General features: G+C 40.8%; 2 protein-coding genes across 3 annotated transcripts in view; one reads left to right on the top strand and one right to left on the bottom strand.

Moving 5' to 3' along the window:
* Positions 1-231: 231 nt before the first annotated feature.
* Positions 232-13433, bottom strand: LOC118429154 (ADP-ribosylation factor-binding protein GGA3-like). Of its 2 annotated transcripts, XM_035839579.1 has the most exons (17): positions 13313-13433; positions 11283-11367; positions 10894-10969; positions 10493-10591; positions 9370-9493; positions 9119-9216; positions 8021-8239; positions 7531-7612; positions 7146-7196; positions 6394-6510; positions 5344-5538; positions 4490-4635; positions 3722-4107; positions 3086-3291; positions 2249-2418; positions 1610-1720; positions 232-542 (listed from the first exon to the last, which is right to left on the bottom strand). In XM_035839579.1, the coding sequence occupies exons 1-17, from the start codon at positions 13353-13355 to the stop codon at positions 450-452; spliced, it is 2301 nt and encodes a 766-aa protein (XP_035695472.1). In that variant the 5' UTR covers positions 13356-13433; the 3' UTR covers positions 232-449. The 2 variants fall into 2 exon arrangements, with proteins under 2 accessions (XP_035695472.1, XP_035695473.1); XM_035839580.1 differs by lacking the exon at positions 7146-7196.
* A 2453-nt stretch (positions 13434-15886) lies between these two features.
* Positions 15887-17636, top strand: part of LOC118429310 (ATP-binding cassette sub-family A member 5-like) — a 40302-nt gene continuing 38552 nt past the window's right edge. Inside the window, exon 1 of the mRNA XM_035839792.1 lies at positions 15887-16385. Coding sequence (XP_035695685.1) covers positions 16302-16385 — 84 coding nt within the window. The 5' untranslated portion in view covers positions 15887-16301. The remainder of the gene's footprint in view (positions 16386-17636) is intronic.

Raw genomic sequence — 17636 nt, 5'->3', positions numbered from 1 at the left:
GTATCAGTTTTGCTATTGCCTTCGCATTAATTTTCATTGTTTTAGTATCAGTGGTCCTATTCCTTCTGTCCATCACAATTAGTAGTTCAACCAATGATAAGAAAGCAATTATCAGTTCAACCAATGACAGAGAGGCTGTGTGTCTATTGAATTAAGATACCATTTGCATGTTGAGGACTTGGTTGACCACAAAGCCCCCCACCCTCTTAAACATAGACCACTCATATTTTCAAGTGCATCGCACCATAGGTACATACAGTATTGCATGTTGAGTGCATCAGGCAAAGTGGAATGATGTGCTACAGTGCCATGATGACATGTCGTTTGAAAAAGTACCACATTTCTCTACAGTAAGGCCTGATAATAATGTACATCCTGCATCCAAGCCCAGACATCAGTATGGACAGTTAAACGGCTAACTAATTCTCTCGGAGCTACGGAGCTTGCCGTCACAAGTTGGGAAAGTTGGAGACCTCTCCCACTGCCGTCCTCTGCTGTTCATTGCACATGTAGCTAAGTTTGTACTTTAACCGCACCGGCACCTGGGAAACAAGAAATCACCACAGGTAAATCGATGGTTAGGTAATAAGATACACCAAAAAGCAGTTACTTAAGCATCTGCACCTGTCAAGAAGGCACCCTAAGAAATGTCAAGAAGGCACCCTATATGCTAAAATGGCTGCGGGACCAGGCAGCGGACAAGGCACAGTGGAATGGGATGTACAAGGACATTAATGAGGACACACACCGATTTGGTGTGCCGATGACAGTTTTGCTCGATAAGAACTGTACATCTGCACCTAAGACCAGTACATATTATCATTATTATTAAGCATCTGCATATGTGATTTTGGAAATGGTCAGACGTTTCAAACAACATCCATTGTTTTTCATCAATGATAACATCTGTTGTTTTTAGAAAACCTCTCCAACAAGATTTCTCAAGTGACTCTAACGAAAACCAACGGATGTTGTTTGAAATGTCTGGCCGTTTCCAAAATCATATCCAGTTGCTTGAGTTACTGCTTGTTGGCGCACCTCAGGTAAACATCCTCTGACCGATATACAAACAAAATGTATGCCCTGAAACTCGATAGAACATCTTACTACCTAATTATAATGATAGTGTGCATAGTCCAGTGGTTAGCAGCCCTGCCTCTGGACCAATAAACTGTTGTTTCAAATCACTTGTGTCACCAACTCGCACGATACTGGAAAGGTTCACAGTTCATAGGACGCGACGTTCGGCCATGGTTCAATCAACATTCCTTGTGCTTGTAAAAAGGTGCTAGGGGAATTTCTCTGGTGCTAAGAAACTGTAAATACTGCACACAAAGCATCTGTCATTTCGGTCATGATCAGTGGAGTAAAACCTCTTCAGTAAGCTAAACTGGTTTGAGATACCTTTTACTTTTAAGTACTGTAAAAATTGAAACTGTTGAGGTTTTAACCACGAATGCATAAAACTACAAATATGTCTCCCTTGTATGACTGCAGTACTACAGAATTGTGTTAAACGCAAATTTTAACACAGAAAAACGTCGTAAAGCGTAAGGTAAAATAAAACCAGTGCAAAGTAAAATAATGAATTTACAGTAATGAAAATGACCTTATTTGGGTTGGCCAGCAGCATGACTTGTGTAATGGCAGCCTGGGGCAAGATGGGGTTGTAGCCTGGCAGGTCCGTGGCCGACGGAGGCTGCAGTTTCACACGCATCACCTGCACAACACAAACGGCACATGTTACAGCTGAAACACCTGTCCAAAGATCTTCATGGGAGTAGGGTAAAAAAAGGCAAAATCCATCAAGAACAGACAATATAGTCACAAAACAACTAGTACATTTGGCATAAAAACTGCGTAGCACTCTAGTTGTTAGCCTGATGAATACTATACATACTTTTCTTCCAATATCTTATACAGTTGAAGCCAGTTAATTGCACAATGGATTATTGCACACTTCTGTTAACTGCACAGAATGCCAAAATCCCAACCCGGTGTGGTCCAGCTTAATAACGTTGCGTTATTGCACCAACCGGATAATTGCATGAAATACGCTAGCCAAGGGGGTGTGCAATAACTGGCTTCTAAAATATGGCTAAGACAGTTTTCATTTACATACCTTACCATTCCAATGCTTGAAAAATAACGCTAAAATATTCAAAACACTACATGTACTTGGGTGTGAAGTCAACATTACCAAGTTCTACAGAATTAGAGACATTTAACAAATGAGGCGTACGTGTACCTTTGGCACAGCGGCTTGAAAGACTATACTCTGGATCCGTTCGGTAGCGTTACTGGTGATTGACACCACCATGACATGGACGTCAGGTCGACCGGGGGCCGTGTCACGCGCAAAATGTAGGACAATCTGCATGTTATCCTTCTGACAGATGGTCAGGGGGCCAACACTTCCTACAAAATGGAAGAAGAAGAAAGGCTTTGTTAACCTAGAATAGACCTCTTTCCAATTATGGCGGCCATTTTGAATTTCCTGGGGGTTGTGCACCAAAATGAGGCTGCAGTTGTTGCCCCCTTCTTCTAAGCTTGTATTGCAAACTACATCCTTTGACAAACGATACACGATGCAACATCTTCTAGTTTTCTTGTACATTAAATAAAATGGAGTCTGGATGTTTTTCTTATCTAAGCTACAATATCTTGGCAAGGAGGCTACAATTTTACTGGCTAGTGCATTTTTTTGCTAGTGGGTTAGAAGAAAAACAGAAAAAAAATTGTCAGTATGGGTGATGAGTAAAGATTGCTGTCAGAATCTATTACATGTAGTATCTAAATTTAAGAAGTTCCTCCAGTGGCCTTCTATGAAACTGCATTATATACATTGTATAACTTCCCTGTAAAGAAAACTAAATACAGTAGAAGCCAGTTAATTGCACAACGGATCACTGCCCAAAGTCCCATAGTGATGCGGTCCAGCTGAACAACTTCGCTTTGTTGCACCATCCGGATAATTGCACAAAATGTGCTGGCAAATGGGGAGTGCAATGAAACGGCTTCTACTGTATATAATACTCTAAAAGATGCTTTCTTTACTTACATATCTAGATTCCACAAAACTTACCAGGTTGGACTGACTCTATAGGAACAAACACATCCTGCAGTGACTGGACTTCAGCAGTAGCGGGAGAGGCTGGCTGGGGAGAGGGGGCACCAACGCCTGCTGTCTGGGGGGTGGGGACAGGGGAGGCCACCTCACCCCCTGGGGCAGGGGAACCAGGTTGCTGCTTCTGTGCAAGGAGCTGGTTCAAACTCTGCCTGGGTGGCTCACTGAAACAAAGAACGAAGATAAAGATGTAATTTACTGTAAAGTGAGGCACAAATCCCCCATCAAATTATCTTTTCAGAGAGAGATACTCTTGCCTATCTATGACTATAGAGTTTGGATTCAATGCTGTTTGAGGGAACCAAATTTTCTGAACTTCTGGTGCATTTTGCAGTGAAATGTGTGTTTTTTTAGGAGGAAATAACATATATATAAAATACAACATGGTGTATTTTGCATGGTGACCACCCTTGATCCTAGCCCACCCTAGGGTTGGATCAAAAACTATCAGATTACACGACCCACGGTCCGGCTGGTACCTCAGGAATATATTGTGTTGTCTTGAATACACCGTTTATACAAGTACATGTATCCAACATGGTGCAAAAGACATAAAACGAACAGCCTGTGTTAAACTTAGGACTATAGTCTTACCTCGCAGGCTGAGAAGCTTGCACAGAAGGCTTGAGACCCTGTTCCTGCAAGCTCTTCCCCAGGACGTCCAAGTCTGAGAAGGCCCCTTCAACCGCGGGCGGTTTCTCTTGACCTTGAACCTGACCTTGACCTTGTGCCTGACCTTGTACGCCCAGGTCTCCCAGCAGACCCGTGGAACTCTGGGGCTGGACAGTGGGAACAGTGTTCATCATGGGAGTGGGCGTGGCTGTTGCCATGGGCGTGGCCGTTGCCATGGGCATGGCCATAGTGTTCTGTTGGAAAACACCACCCTGTGCAGCTGTGAAGTGAGGCTGGGTCCCCATCGGTGCCATCATTGTTGTAGGCTGAGCTCCCGGCATGGACATGGGAACGTTAGATGGGGGAGCCTTGGGGAAAGAAAATAGAATATTCTACTTTACAACAATAGAATTACAAAAAAATGTATCAATTACTTAACAGTTAAAATGATGAAGCATTGATTGTTCATGAAGGTTTGAAATCCAGGTAAAGACGAATCCATCACTACAATAGGAGATGATACAAAGACTAATTCTGGACTAGAATGAGAGAGTCAATCACTCAATGCAATGACACTTGGATGTCACATGAAACAAGTAAAATCAACATCTGGTCCAGTTGTTTGAATTGTCATTAAAAGAAGAAGCATTATCTTCATCAGCCACTTGAATTAGATTAAGATTGTATTCCAAAACCTCACACACACATTGATGACTCTAATAGATCTAATGTAACAAATCTTTGACATACCTGTCCAAATGCAGAATAGTTGGATAGAGGTGCCACAGGGTGCGGCTGCGTGCCTACGCCTGGTGTAGGCATGAAAGGTATCCCACCTACAAGGGGCTGACCAGGTGCACCTGTTGCAGCTGAGGCAGGTGCAGCTTCACCAAATCCTTTAGGGGGAAGGCAAAATAGAATAGAAGATATTCAATCATCTTTAAGGACTGAAACGTTATAAGCTTTCTCATTATGGTATACCTCTCATTTGTACATGTACCACTACTTTTGCAAGGCATAGCAAAACTGCATTTTTTTTCCTTTAACGAGTTTGCTCAGAGCAGGGCCATTGACCACTTCTGGGGACCGATCTACGCTCACTGTGGCAACATCTCTTCTCCCTAACTAAGTCAGAATCATCGAGCTTTGGCAAGTTCGACTACTAGTAAAAAGACATCTTGCTTCGTCCTCTGTCTGTGGCATGACAGCATTACTTCACTTTACCATGATTACATTTACAAAGCATACTAATATGAAAAAAAATATACATTGTTATTATACAAAGTACACAAGCGTCTTCACTGCCAAAAATTACTTAAAATATCTTATTTTTCTTACCCCTAAATCAACTCTTATATGGGGCAAGATATTCTTGCATATTTCAAGAGATATATTCTTATTCTAATTGATCATCTTCTATAATTCATCAAGTTATCAGGTTCACATTTAAATTGGAAATGAAATTTTACGTCATCTGTATGATAGCATCTTTATCTGGCACACACTTACATATGGCAAGATTTAACTTCAAAATGCTAAAATCCTGGCCTATTCTTTCTCCAAATTCATAACCATCATTCATAAACATATGAATGATAACTTGCCTAGATTTTGAAGTTCGCTGCTGAGAAGGTCTGCTGTTGTTGTAGGCTGTGGTGGTGGTGCTGCAGGGGTTGGTCCACTAACCGTGGGAGGGGCGGGTAGGACGGGAGGCAGGGCTGATGCAGTAGTGGTAGCGGTGGGTGACCTGGGTCCCCCTGCATCCAACATGAGCAGGTCTGCCAGTCCAGTCTGCTGTTCTGTGGGAGCCATTTCAATCATAGAAATTTAGACATACAAAATGAACTATACTAGACAGACAGTCATGAATTTACACTAAAACTGATTCATATGATTGTCTAGTTCTACTGTAAATGAAGAAATGTTAACAGTGGTTTTATGTTTCTAGTTTTCGTGGTGGCCGCTTCACCGCGAACACAAACATTTTCTTTTTCATTATAGTATGTGAATACAGTATATTGCACTAATGCTAACTCAAAACCACCGCAAAGGCCCCACTACCACGAAATCAAATCCACATGAACTTAAATGCATTTACAGTAGTATCCACATCACATAATTATACAATATGTAAAAGCAATCATTATGGTTACATTTACATTCTCTCACTGTGAGGGGTCGACTGAGCCTCTTCCCTGAGACCTTGTGACAGAGCACCTCTAAGGACCATTCCCATTCCCAGAACTACCAATAGGAGCTCAGGATTCTTTATCTACTCTGAAAATTAGACCAATAGGAGCTCAGGATTCTATATCCCCATAAAAATCCGACCAATAGGAGCACAGGATTCTTAATCACTATGTTAATTAGTCCAATAGGAGCTCAAGATCTTTATCGCTATGAAAATCAGACCAATAGGAGCTCAGGATTCTTTATCGCTTTGAAAATCAGACCAATAGGACCTCAGCATTCTCTGTCACCATGGAAACCAGTCATCAAAGCCTCTAACACCATGGCATCAGACAGTTCTCAGTCTGACAATGATTGGTCCATGTTGGCACAAATGCATAATGAGTTACATCTGCATTGAGTAGACTGTGATAGTAAGAAGAAACAACAAAAGAAAGGTTTCTGTAAGTTGAGGTTGATCGAACCTGTTTGATTCCCATCGCCGGATCCATCTTCTGCCGTGCCATTTCTAACGCCCTCTACCAGACGTTGGTAGGACTGCATCACCCTCATCAGGTCATCGTTTGCTCTCAAGATATCAGCTGTAACATAGACAAAATTTCAATACAAATATAAGTTTTTATTAACAGTAAAGGCCGGTGCATATGATATATGCTTGCAAATATAGGAAGTTACTTCTTTGGTGTGGATTATCAGGGAAAATCAATAACTGTAACAATATTTACAATTTTTTTAGTATACCATATTATCTCATATCTACTAAGGCCATGTTGATTTGATTATATGGATGACATTTCTGAGCGCATCAATTTTTGTCCATTTCCAAAGCAACTGCAAATGAGCATATTTCATAAATTGCAAAGAAATATAGTAAAAAGGACACTTAAGTCAAAGAGTGTCAAAGTCAACTCCAAAATCAAAGAAGATCAGATGTAAAAAAGTAAAAACAGGGAATCTATTGTTCAGTATACTGTGTATTTAGTCATTATTTTGTCAAATCTTCTTGAGAATTTTTTTTTTGCAGCCTCTTTTTTTTTTCTGAATGCTTGCATCAGTTTTGGAGTTCCCAGAGGATGTCCTACATACATTGTATATGTATAATGTCATCAACATGGCCTAAAAACTGTATGATTTCAGCACATAGGTGCCCCCCTCCCCACTAGACCAATGTATTACATTCTCCTTTCCTCAAATGGGAACAAGCATGAGACAGAACCTAGTGCACTTGATGATGGTGATGCTGTGCCCTCGCTCTGTGCCTTTGCATCTAGACAAACGGAGAAATCACATGTACAAAAAGCCAAACTCTAAAAACTATACAGCACATGCAAAAATAACAACTAAAAAAAAAGAAAAATTCAATACAATATAAAACATTCAGAGAAAAATCTTTTTGTAAGTAAAAGTTAGTATGAGAGTTAAAATATCCAAAGAAATTCATAAAAAAGGGCATCTAAGTAAAAACACAGGAGACATTGTTTTAGACACTGTCCGGTAAAAGTGCTTAAAGCTCTACAAAGCACCCTCTAAGACTCGCTAGAAACACATTGCTTTTATTATTACATATACTGTATACAGAAATGAAGGAAATGTTAACTTACCAATACCATCATCACCCTCGGGAGTGTCACTTGCAAGTCTGAATAAGTTTGGTCTCATCTTTTCACATTGGGCATAAAGTTCCTGTTACACACAGAGACAATGCACATATTAGAAAAAAAGGCTCATATTCATCAACAAGATTTAAAGGAAAAATAGAAATTGTACGAAATTGATTTTAAGTGAACAAATAAAAAAAAAAGCTCTTTTGATTCTTCATTATAATTAAGTCAACATGTTGCATTCTATGGTATCTTGAGGGGCAAAATTATTGTGAGAGGTCAGAGTTGAAGACTATGACGACAAGTGACCTGGTGGCATCCTTGGTCAATCAGAATTTCATGCTTGTCAGAGGATCTGCTCCCAGTTTAAGGCCTCTTCAGGGCGTCTAGTGCGTCCAAATGATGCCTAGACCCATGCATGGCTAAAAGCCTGCCCTGCGCTAAACTGGTTCAAGATCACTTCCACTTTCACATAAATTATGCTTCTTACCTTCATGACTTCCTTCTCGGAAATGGAGGCCTCATCAGGTTTGTAGTGCGCGAGCATCTCGTTGAGAAGCCTGACGTTGTTGTTGACCTCCTCCAGCTGGTTCATGCGGCGCGAGACCCTCTCCATCCTGTCCGAGTCCTCCTTCACCATGTTCTTAATCAGCCTGTTGGCAGCCTGCAGGTCCTCCGGGTGCTTACTCTTCAGGAGCCTGTCCAATAGCTGCCATTCAAACAGAATTGTAATAAAAATTCTGTACATTCCTGCAAATTAGCCTCTGATTTGCATGATTAGCATTTAATTATGTAAGGCATCTCCAAAAGTCTCTACAATCCAAATATCATGCAGATCCGTCAATCCATTGCCGAGTTATTCCCCTCTAAAGGGATGATGCAACTGCGCATGCCTGTAAAAATTCCTGACATGCCTGCGGAATTTTGGGAATTTTTGTCAAACGGTCGCACACTATAATATTAGGCGAAGCCCCTGAGGCGTCGCCTAAATGTCATGGCCTTGTACCATCCTGATAGCAGTTTGTTCTGATGTTTATCATCCACTATACACAGTTGCTTCTCTGCTATTCCGTCTGGGAACCTTGACATCACTAGCGTCTGGAGTCGTCCAAGTTTTGATCGGTCCCTACGAATGAGCAAATTAAGAAGTAGGTTTGTGCGCTCCTTAAAAACACCCTCCATCCACTTGGTGTTGGAACGCCTGTTTGACCAAGCACTCTAGAACCCATTCCTTGATTTGCTCATTAAAAGGTTTGAATGTACAGTTTCCTAGATGGGTAGCAGAAACAAACATAGGAGCAAACTTACTTACTTACCTACCCAGATGGTACCCTGTCACTTTTGAGCAGCAGAAAGCAAACTTAAAATTGTCTGTACTTTTACAATGATTATGAACTGTTTGCTTTTCAAAACAATGCTTTTCACTAGTCACAGTACTTTATCATCCAGCACCAGTACAATTCAAATTGATAACAGCAAAAAGTACTAAGCACACTACTCTATATACATTTTTGTACTAGTAGCCTATCAAGTTCTTGACAAGTACTTTCTTTCAACGTCATAAAGGTGTACATGAGCGCAGAACTACCTTTGCCTTGTCCTCATCCTCGAAAAGTGTATTTCTTGGGCGTGGGGGAGGGGGTGGCTCATACACATCTTCAACTTTGGGGTCTTCTGTCACAATACCTGTAACAAGGAAACAAATTTAATCCAGGATGAACGACTGCTTTGAAAAAATCATTACAATCACATAAATAGAAATGGGAATAAGTTTTTCACTTAGGCCTATAATACAAGTTTGAGTGCAGAGATTTAGACTTAGGAACAGTCAAAGTTCACCTTGTTTCTTAAGCATCTGGTAGGCATCTTGAACCTTGGTCTCGTGAGGCAGGCCTTTACTCCAGCTGTACAGCAGTTCTATCACACGTGTCTTCACCTTGGGTTTTGTCTTAGCGCCAAGGTACTGTAAACAATGATCAGTTATACCGGCTATATAGAGACAGAATATAGATAGGAGGGAAAGTGAGATACAGCAAAGTGAGCAATGTATATCTTGTACAAAAGGTAAATACATTATTCCGAATGCCACACCTGGCCAGCGTGCCAAAGCCAGGTGGAATCCTTTTGTTTTTCTAACCCCAGGTGATTGTATAGATTATGCTAATGCATACAGGGGGCTTGGGTATAAGAATAAGTCCCGGACTAGAGAAATACGTCTTTCTTCCTGGGGAGGAGACGGGTGTGTTGGCAAGTGGATCAGGGGGGCTACAGTGGCATAAAGACATGAAATGAGAGAAGGACGTTTGTCTGGTTCATGTTGTAATTTTTTTTAATTTTTTTGTGCCCTCCCACCCCCCCTTTTTGCGTCATGTTGAGTATCTTTTTCATGCCTCTCACGCCCAGCTTAAGGATGGGGGTTGCCTATTTCCGCATACCTTATACTAGTACTATCCCCTCCCTGAGCTTGGGTGCGTGGGGCGGGTGTGGCTCTCGGAATATTTTACTATTCAGCTATATGTTTTACATCTGTATTGTATACCTAATATAACTACATCATTATAATTAGAGTAAAGGTCAGCCTGTTGTACTTAACACTTGCATAGTATGGATAGTTCAGTGGTTAGCAATCCTGCCTCTGGATCTACAATCATGTAAGAGTTTGGGAGTTGAATCCCAGATGTTGTTCCCTGACATGCACACTACTGGATAGGGTCGCAGTCCATAGGATGGCATGTTAAGCTGTACTTGTCCAAAAGCTAAGGGAAATTCCCTCGTACAATAAACCTGTAAATACTATACATGGGGTCTTTCTTCTCTGTCATGACCACTGAAAGAATAGCTCTTCAGTGGGTTAAACTGCATCAAGATCACTTTCCTTTTTTCAGTCCTAGTTGGAAGTGTGACTATGATATAATTAATAATTTGGTACCATTCGTATCAAGTACGTTTTTGGCAGCCTTACCTTAGGAGAAACCAGCTTAATCATCTCATTCAGGAAGCGAAACTTTCCGATTTCCTGGTGAAATCGGCGACCACAGTTCTTTACACAAGCCTCCAGTACCTGCAAGTAGGAAAGTTAAAACCATCATTGGGGATACAAAACTAGATAAAACTAGTTTAACATATCTCCATTTACTGAAAGCCTGTTGCTCTCTACAACAAGCATTGTACATGTTTACAAACTCTGCACAAATGAAAATATGACAAAGACACTGATAAAGCTGAAGGACAAAAAAAGCAGATGTCATAATTGATAATAAAAAAGCGTCATGTGCCACTGAATTGCAGGTATCCACTGCAAATTTATCATTTTTAAAGCAAACACTATAGATTTTACAGTTACGCAGTACAACTGTTACTAACCGTGAGAGCTTGTAAGGCCTCCATCTCCTGAGGGGACTGGATTTTGTGGGAGATCAGCCTGGTGCCGATCTGTGGCCTGTAGGTACAATGTATATGAATTATGGTCTCCAAATACGAATTTGAGAGCTCTCAAAAATCAGATCCATTCTCTGCTAATAAAAATTAGGAAGTGATAACTGTACTAGTATTAATTTGTTCTGCCAGTTCATTCTAGTGACACTGAAGAAGGGCGATGGACGTTACTCAAAACATGTCTTTGATTTCTAGATATTATTTACCTGGATGTCGAACTTTTCTTCACTGCACTGACCCTTTGCAACAAAACATGACTTAAGCAAGGTGTGAGTCTTATAATGATATTACATATTCAAATCAGATGACATACGTACCCTTCTAGCTCCTTGTTAACCTGGTCACAGAAGCCCATGATGTACTCCCAGTCTTCCTGTCGGTTAGCAGGACTCGTGGCTTTGTCTAAGAAACAAATACAACTGGTACTTCAAATTGCATTACACTTCAACAAGACATGCTGTCAAAATCTCCCACCCCCTAGTGTGTGGCACCTATCTCTGATTTGAAACCCTTGGGCCTCACAATTTTGTGTGAGTCACTAAAGCAGAGGTTACTAGTCCCCTGGTTGTGTGTTTAACTCCAGTTAGTTTAACACAGAAATATAATTATAACCTCAAATATAAGTTCAAATATAAGCTATTTCATTGTTTAAAGTACACATGTGTGTAGTGTGATTCATAATACTGTAAAGCAACTTTTTGCAGGAACTTAAAAATTTCATGGTACAGATGACAATGACTTTTCGGCTTAACAGTATTTTGAAGTTTACAGCTTACAAAAGGATCCCTGTTTTGAGACAGTCTGGTCTATATGAATATCTTTGTTTGTTTGTATTGCATAGTCCCGGTACAGTGCCTCAAGGGATAATGTGCTAGGTTTGTACTGAAGAGTACAAGCTGCATATCTGGACAGATTTATTTGATGCACTCAAACTGGGATGGACTCCACTTTTTGATCATCATCATCATCATCGGTCGACGTGTTCGCACATGTTTACACACCACAGGGTTATACTGCCCCCTACTGAGTGACATACCATTTAGCTGGCTAATTACAGGACGGGGATGCGCCAGGTCTCCTGTCCAGGTGAATGATGTAAATTACCATGTGGCTGATACGAGACAGAGGTTCGCCAGGCCTCCATCCGGGAGATTTGAAGTGAATCACCAACTCCCGACAGAAGGATTTGCACCAACGCACACCGCACCATCGCACGTGTGGGGTTCTTTAACGTGCTTGAGGTATGGCTCTCCCCATACACGGGACCTCCATTTAACGTCCTATCCGAGGGACGGCCCTAGCTGAAGCTAGGTACTCATTTTCACCTGAGTAAAGTGAGGAAAGGCGTGTTAAGTGCCTTTCCCAAAGGCACAAGATCGGTAACACGGCAGCCGGATTCGAACCCGCAACCTCTCGGTTCCGAGGCGAACACACTACCACTGTGCTTTGGGGTCCCACTTTTTGATAAGTGTGGTGGGTTCTTTATCATGCTTGAGGTAAGGCTCTCCTCAAACACAGGGCCCGCCTGTCCTTCACCACAGTTACTTGGCATAGGCACTCTTTTTCACCTACTAGTATAGTAGTAAGTGAAGCATGCCTTTCTCAAGGGCACAACATCCACAGGGTATGTCAGGAGATTCAAACCCAGGCCCAATACTAGGTTCTGCGCCAAACACCCTACTTTAAATCTTAAGCCACAACAACACCAATGTCTCTGTTACTGACTGTTTTCAAGGATGTTATATAACCCCCTTGCTAGTATGGATTCAGTCTGACTCTGAGTCAACAACAACAACTGAGTCACATGACAGACTTCAGGGGGTGTCTTGAACTGAAGGCTAAACAGATTATCCTGTTGTATGGGTACATGATTGGATTATGTACACACAACAACTAACAACGTTGATACTCGACACAAGTTGTCTTAATCCAGGTACATGTTAACTAACGTTACTAGAAAATGTAACATGATTTCTCTAAAATAATTTTTGGATTGTTGCCAGCGTTATAATTTGTTCGCCAATAAATACTTACTCTACTGCTGGGCGAGTTTAAAATTATTTTGTCTTTAATTTCATATCGATGCATGTGAAATCAACAGCACAGATTGTTGACATTTAATCTGTATATTCAACAAAATTTAGTTCCGGAAGTAACACGTTTTAATAATCGCCTCCACATAAAGATAGGCGATCGCTAGTGCAAACAAGTCGAGATTTCTCTTCTTTCTGTACACATTTTTACCCCGAAACGAGCTCCTGATGATCTTTAGACTTGTATCGGTATTCTAAATGCTCTTTGAGTCGTTCTTTAAACTTGTAGAGTCGTAAGAAAAAGGAGAACTTACTAAGCCAAGTCTCCAGTGTTTCTCCATCGTCGGACGCCGCCATCTTGGATCACTGTGCATTATGGGAGATCGTGAAGGGGCGGTGCCACCTGGGCGACAGGAGCGGCGCTTTTCATGTCCTTATTTGGCCGCATCAAACCTATTTGTTGCTTCTTTGATTCGCCTGTCATTTTTTTTCAGTTAAAAAAATTAAGTCCCGAAAAAAAAAATAATACAGGTTCTGCTATCACAAAAATGTAAAAATTGGAATTCAGAGGCACCTACACATAATTTCTAAAACAATGCCTCTTATTTAGAACATTAACGGGAGGGGTCCAAAGTCCGGTAGGATTTTAAAACCATTTTTGCGGAGATATGCATAAGTGTCTGCACATGGTAAGTACAACTTGTTAAGGACTAAACCTTGTTGTAAATAACTGAAAAGTCTAAGTATGTGTCCGAGTTGGTAAGCCCCAACAGATAACGATTGAAAAAATTACACATGTTTGACGCCTTCCGTGTATGCTGACGAGCGAACTTATCGAGAACATGGCCCGGGGAACTCTTAAATTATTAATAATAAATCAAAGGCAGGGAATCACTGTATAAAACGTGCCATTTAACTCCTCTGGCTGTCGTTGTTTTTTTGTGTTATTTAAGCCGTATATCTTCACCCCAGAGCTTTAAAAAAAAATTCCGCCTGTCGGTCCAATTTTTTTCTGAAAAATCCGGTAAGCAACAAATAAATTTGGTGTGTCTTTACGAAACAGATGTAGATATGCTCTCGTTGTGTAATCTCCAAGCAGATCCTACGGTAGCATTAGATAGTATCAAGATCTATCAAAAGCTGGCAAAGGAGTGAAACCAGCTTACTACCGCTACATGGCAAATGGACACCTCTTGGCTGACTATCTCCTGGCCAGTTTGGTACTATCTTATGCCATTGTAGGATCTGCTTGGAGATTACTCGTTGTGTTCTCTCTCACTGGGCATCGATCAGTACATAACTATATCCACTAAAGAGTAACAAAGTAACCCTAGTTCCCCTTAATCCGCAGGGTATCCTACATCCGTTCTTGTTTAAAAAACGCTATTTTATTTTTATAGGGATATATCATGGCGAATGACAGTGGATTCAAACTACAAAGCTTTGAAAATATTGCAATTAATTGGAAACTACATCTTTGTACCATCCATTCAAAACAACGGATATAGGTTATCCGCGGATTAAGGGGAACTACAGTTATATACATGCCTGTTTTATTACTAGTGTTGCGCCGTGGTTATTGGCAGGTATGATCCCGTCAATAGTGCACAAAAAAGTGTCAATGACTTTGTGACATGATCGGTACTCCCTATTGAAATTCTAATTTGTGAAATCAGATATGCAGAATTCTTCTTCTGATAGGCGCTATTCGTAGATCAAAAAGCAATTTTGATAAAAACGCATGAAAGCAGCAATTCTGAAAATAAGGTGGGGTAGAGTGGTAAATCTAGTGTCAGTAAATCATTTTTAAGGTATAGGAGACACCTGTTGTCTATTAATTTATCACCTGTGTCGGCAAATGAGCCAACTGTCGTTTTATCAAAATTTTATCATCCGACCGAACCACTTTTAATGAAGGCAACTTTTTTTTTGCCAAACTTTTTTATTCACACGCTCGTATCGTTTTTCCCAGAGGATGCCATCCATCAAATCAACATGACCGAACCTTTCTTGTTAGGCCACGCTAATTTTATTATTTCATAATCCGTTAAAAGATTAAAGCTTTTACAATAAGTATAACGATGCAAGAATGTGTAAGTTATAGCGGCTGTTTTTTTTTTCTTAATTGAAGATCGGCCCATGAATAGCAAAAAGAAATGGTTTAATCAGCAGAAGATGTTCTTGATACTACAATTCCAAACCGGGGCCCGGCCGCGCCCGCAAAACAAACAGTCATAAAAATCGGTAACCCTGAGTAACGTTAACGTAAGATGGTTTTCAGGCTAGTTGACTTTTCATACCTTTCAAATAGAAAACCTTTATGCCCGAAAATGGAAAATATCAGGCCATGTTAGTACCAACTCGGTCATATTTAGATAAAGAAGCGGTAATTCGAATGATAGGCCCAAGGAGGTTATATCCTCCTTGATTAGTTGATAGGCCCGAAAGATTAGAATAGTCTAGAGTTATACTCGGACTTCTAAGGAACCACATACACCTGTCATCTTAGGCTTTTTCTTTGCAATTGACCTAGTTACGATTTACGTTTTGATGGTTTACCTATAAACTCATCAAAACTGAGTGGAAAGGTACTGGATGATAAAACACAAACACCTCGCCGCTATTAGTCACATGGACCTAAAGGACGTTGAACTGATGACCTCGGCTTGTTTCATTTGAAAACATATGTAGGGGTGTGCGGTGAAAACAGTTGTGTAGAGAATTAGACAAATTAGTGAAAACTAATCAAATAAACTATTCAAAATAGTTAATATAATTGATAATACATATTACTGTAAGTGTTGATCGTATATTCTCGGTCTAACTACCTTTACTGTGACGCTTATATTTTCCTGATTTACCTAATATTTTAATGGTCCGTTCTAAGGGAAAGGAAAGACGCCCGAACGGGTTGTGGTCGCTGTCAAAATGACTAGGATCCTCGTGATCTTAAGCCAAGTGGATATTATTTGAAACGTTTGGGGGCGTGTCTAACCTCTGAGTATTTAAACCGGATGGGTTAGGAAGGAATAGACCCAGTAGGTCGCAAGCGTTCCTTCCGACGAACCGGCTGCGCCTGAAGCTTCTACGTTATCAAGAGAGAATTTGCCCTTACTGGCCTTAGCTATTATTATAACGATTGTACTACTACTATCTTGTTAAACCAGTCCTTTCAGTATAGATATCTACAAACCGCGTTTAGTTGATATCGGAGGAGCTACTAAGGCTTGTCGGAGCGCTCATAACTCCTTGTAGAGTTACTAGTTCGAGAGGCAAGGACGTTATATTCGAGGTAAACACAACATGGGGAATTTCAGCCAACAACTGAAGGCTCTGCTGAGAAGGAACTTCCTTCTGAAGCTGAGAGACAAGCAGTCGACGTTTCACGTGAGTAAATATGGTCATTACGATTTTCCGAAGGAGAAACATATTGCTTTTGCTGCTGTGTTCTTTTTCCTTCTTGAACTTCCTCCCTCCCAAGCAGAAAAGGTTTATGGAAAGGCTGGGCTGTTCAACAGGCCTGGCTAACTGGGCTGTCTATCTGGACTGGCTATCATGTCAGGCTACTCAGTATCCCCCATTCATAGCACCTGATGAATCCTTTTTTTACTCGCGCACTACTTTGGGGCGAGCATAATGGTATATCACGATCATTCTATGGCGTGTAGTTTGACACAAGGGCTAGAAGGGACACATTCTGGCATTTTGCAACATGTTCTCTAGTTTGCACTGTATCATTTTATGATGATGATTGGCTGTAAGCATTCATAAAGAAGACAGTAATATGATATAGATGCATGGGATTGTTGTGCTTCATAATTTATTTATTTCTTCAATTATTGTTTATGTCAGGTGCAATGGCTCATACACAAATCTTTTTAAATTTGCTAAAATGCTTATTGAAAGAGGAAGAGAAACAACACAGGCATCTCAAGGCCTATGTACAGTGCACGTGTAGCAGTTTTATGTTTGCTCCAGAAGAAAATGTTAGAGTATATTTGAGCCTGAGTATATATATGTCATTCCGAGACTATCATGTCATTTCCAACCTACCTTCCTCCAAGGAAATATTTTCAACAGGCTCTCAAGTTAGTCACCCAAAGCATGCGACAAATACTGTAAATGCAGAAACTTTCGTGGTGGTTTATTATGTTCGCGGTTTTCGTGGCGGCCGCTTCACCGCAAATTTAAAACCACCGCAAACATTTTCCATAACAGTAAGAGACTACAGTGCATGGTGCTACCGCGAAATTAAAAACACAGCGGAAAGTCCATTTTCCCGCTACCGCAAAATTAAATCCACACGAATGCATTTACAGTAATATAGAGATCAGGGGGCTCCGGTATCCAGGCTACGACCAACCGCCAGGTCATATTAAAATGAACAACCTACAGGTCATTCTCATAGCAGTAAAACAATCAACCGACAGGTCATTACAGTGAAACAACCAACCTGCAGGTCGTTACAACTTACACTGTTACAGTAAAGCAGCCAACCTACAGGTCATTATAGTGAAACAACCAACCTGCAGGTCGTTACAACTTACAGTAAAGCAGCCAACCGACAGGTCATTACAGTGAAACAACCAACCTGCAGGTCGTTACAACTTACAGTAAAGCAGCCAACCTACAGGTCAT

Source organism: Branchiostoma floridae, chromosome 13, assembly GCF_000003815.2.
Source record: "Branchiostoma floridae strain S238N-H82 chromosome 13, Bfl_VNyyK, whole genome shotgun sequence".
NCBI lineage: Eukaryota > Metazoa > Chordata > Leptocardii > Amphioxiformes > Branchiostomatidae > Branchiostoma > Branchiostoma floridae.
This window is presented reverse-complemented; position numbering and strand designations above follow the sequence as displayed.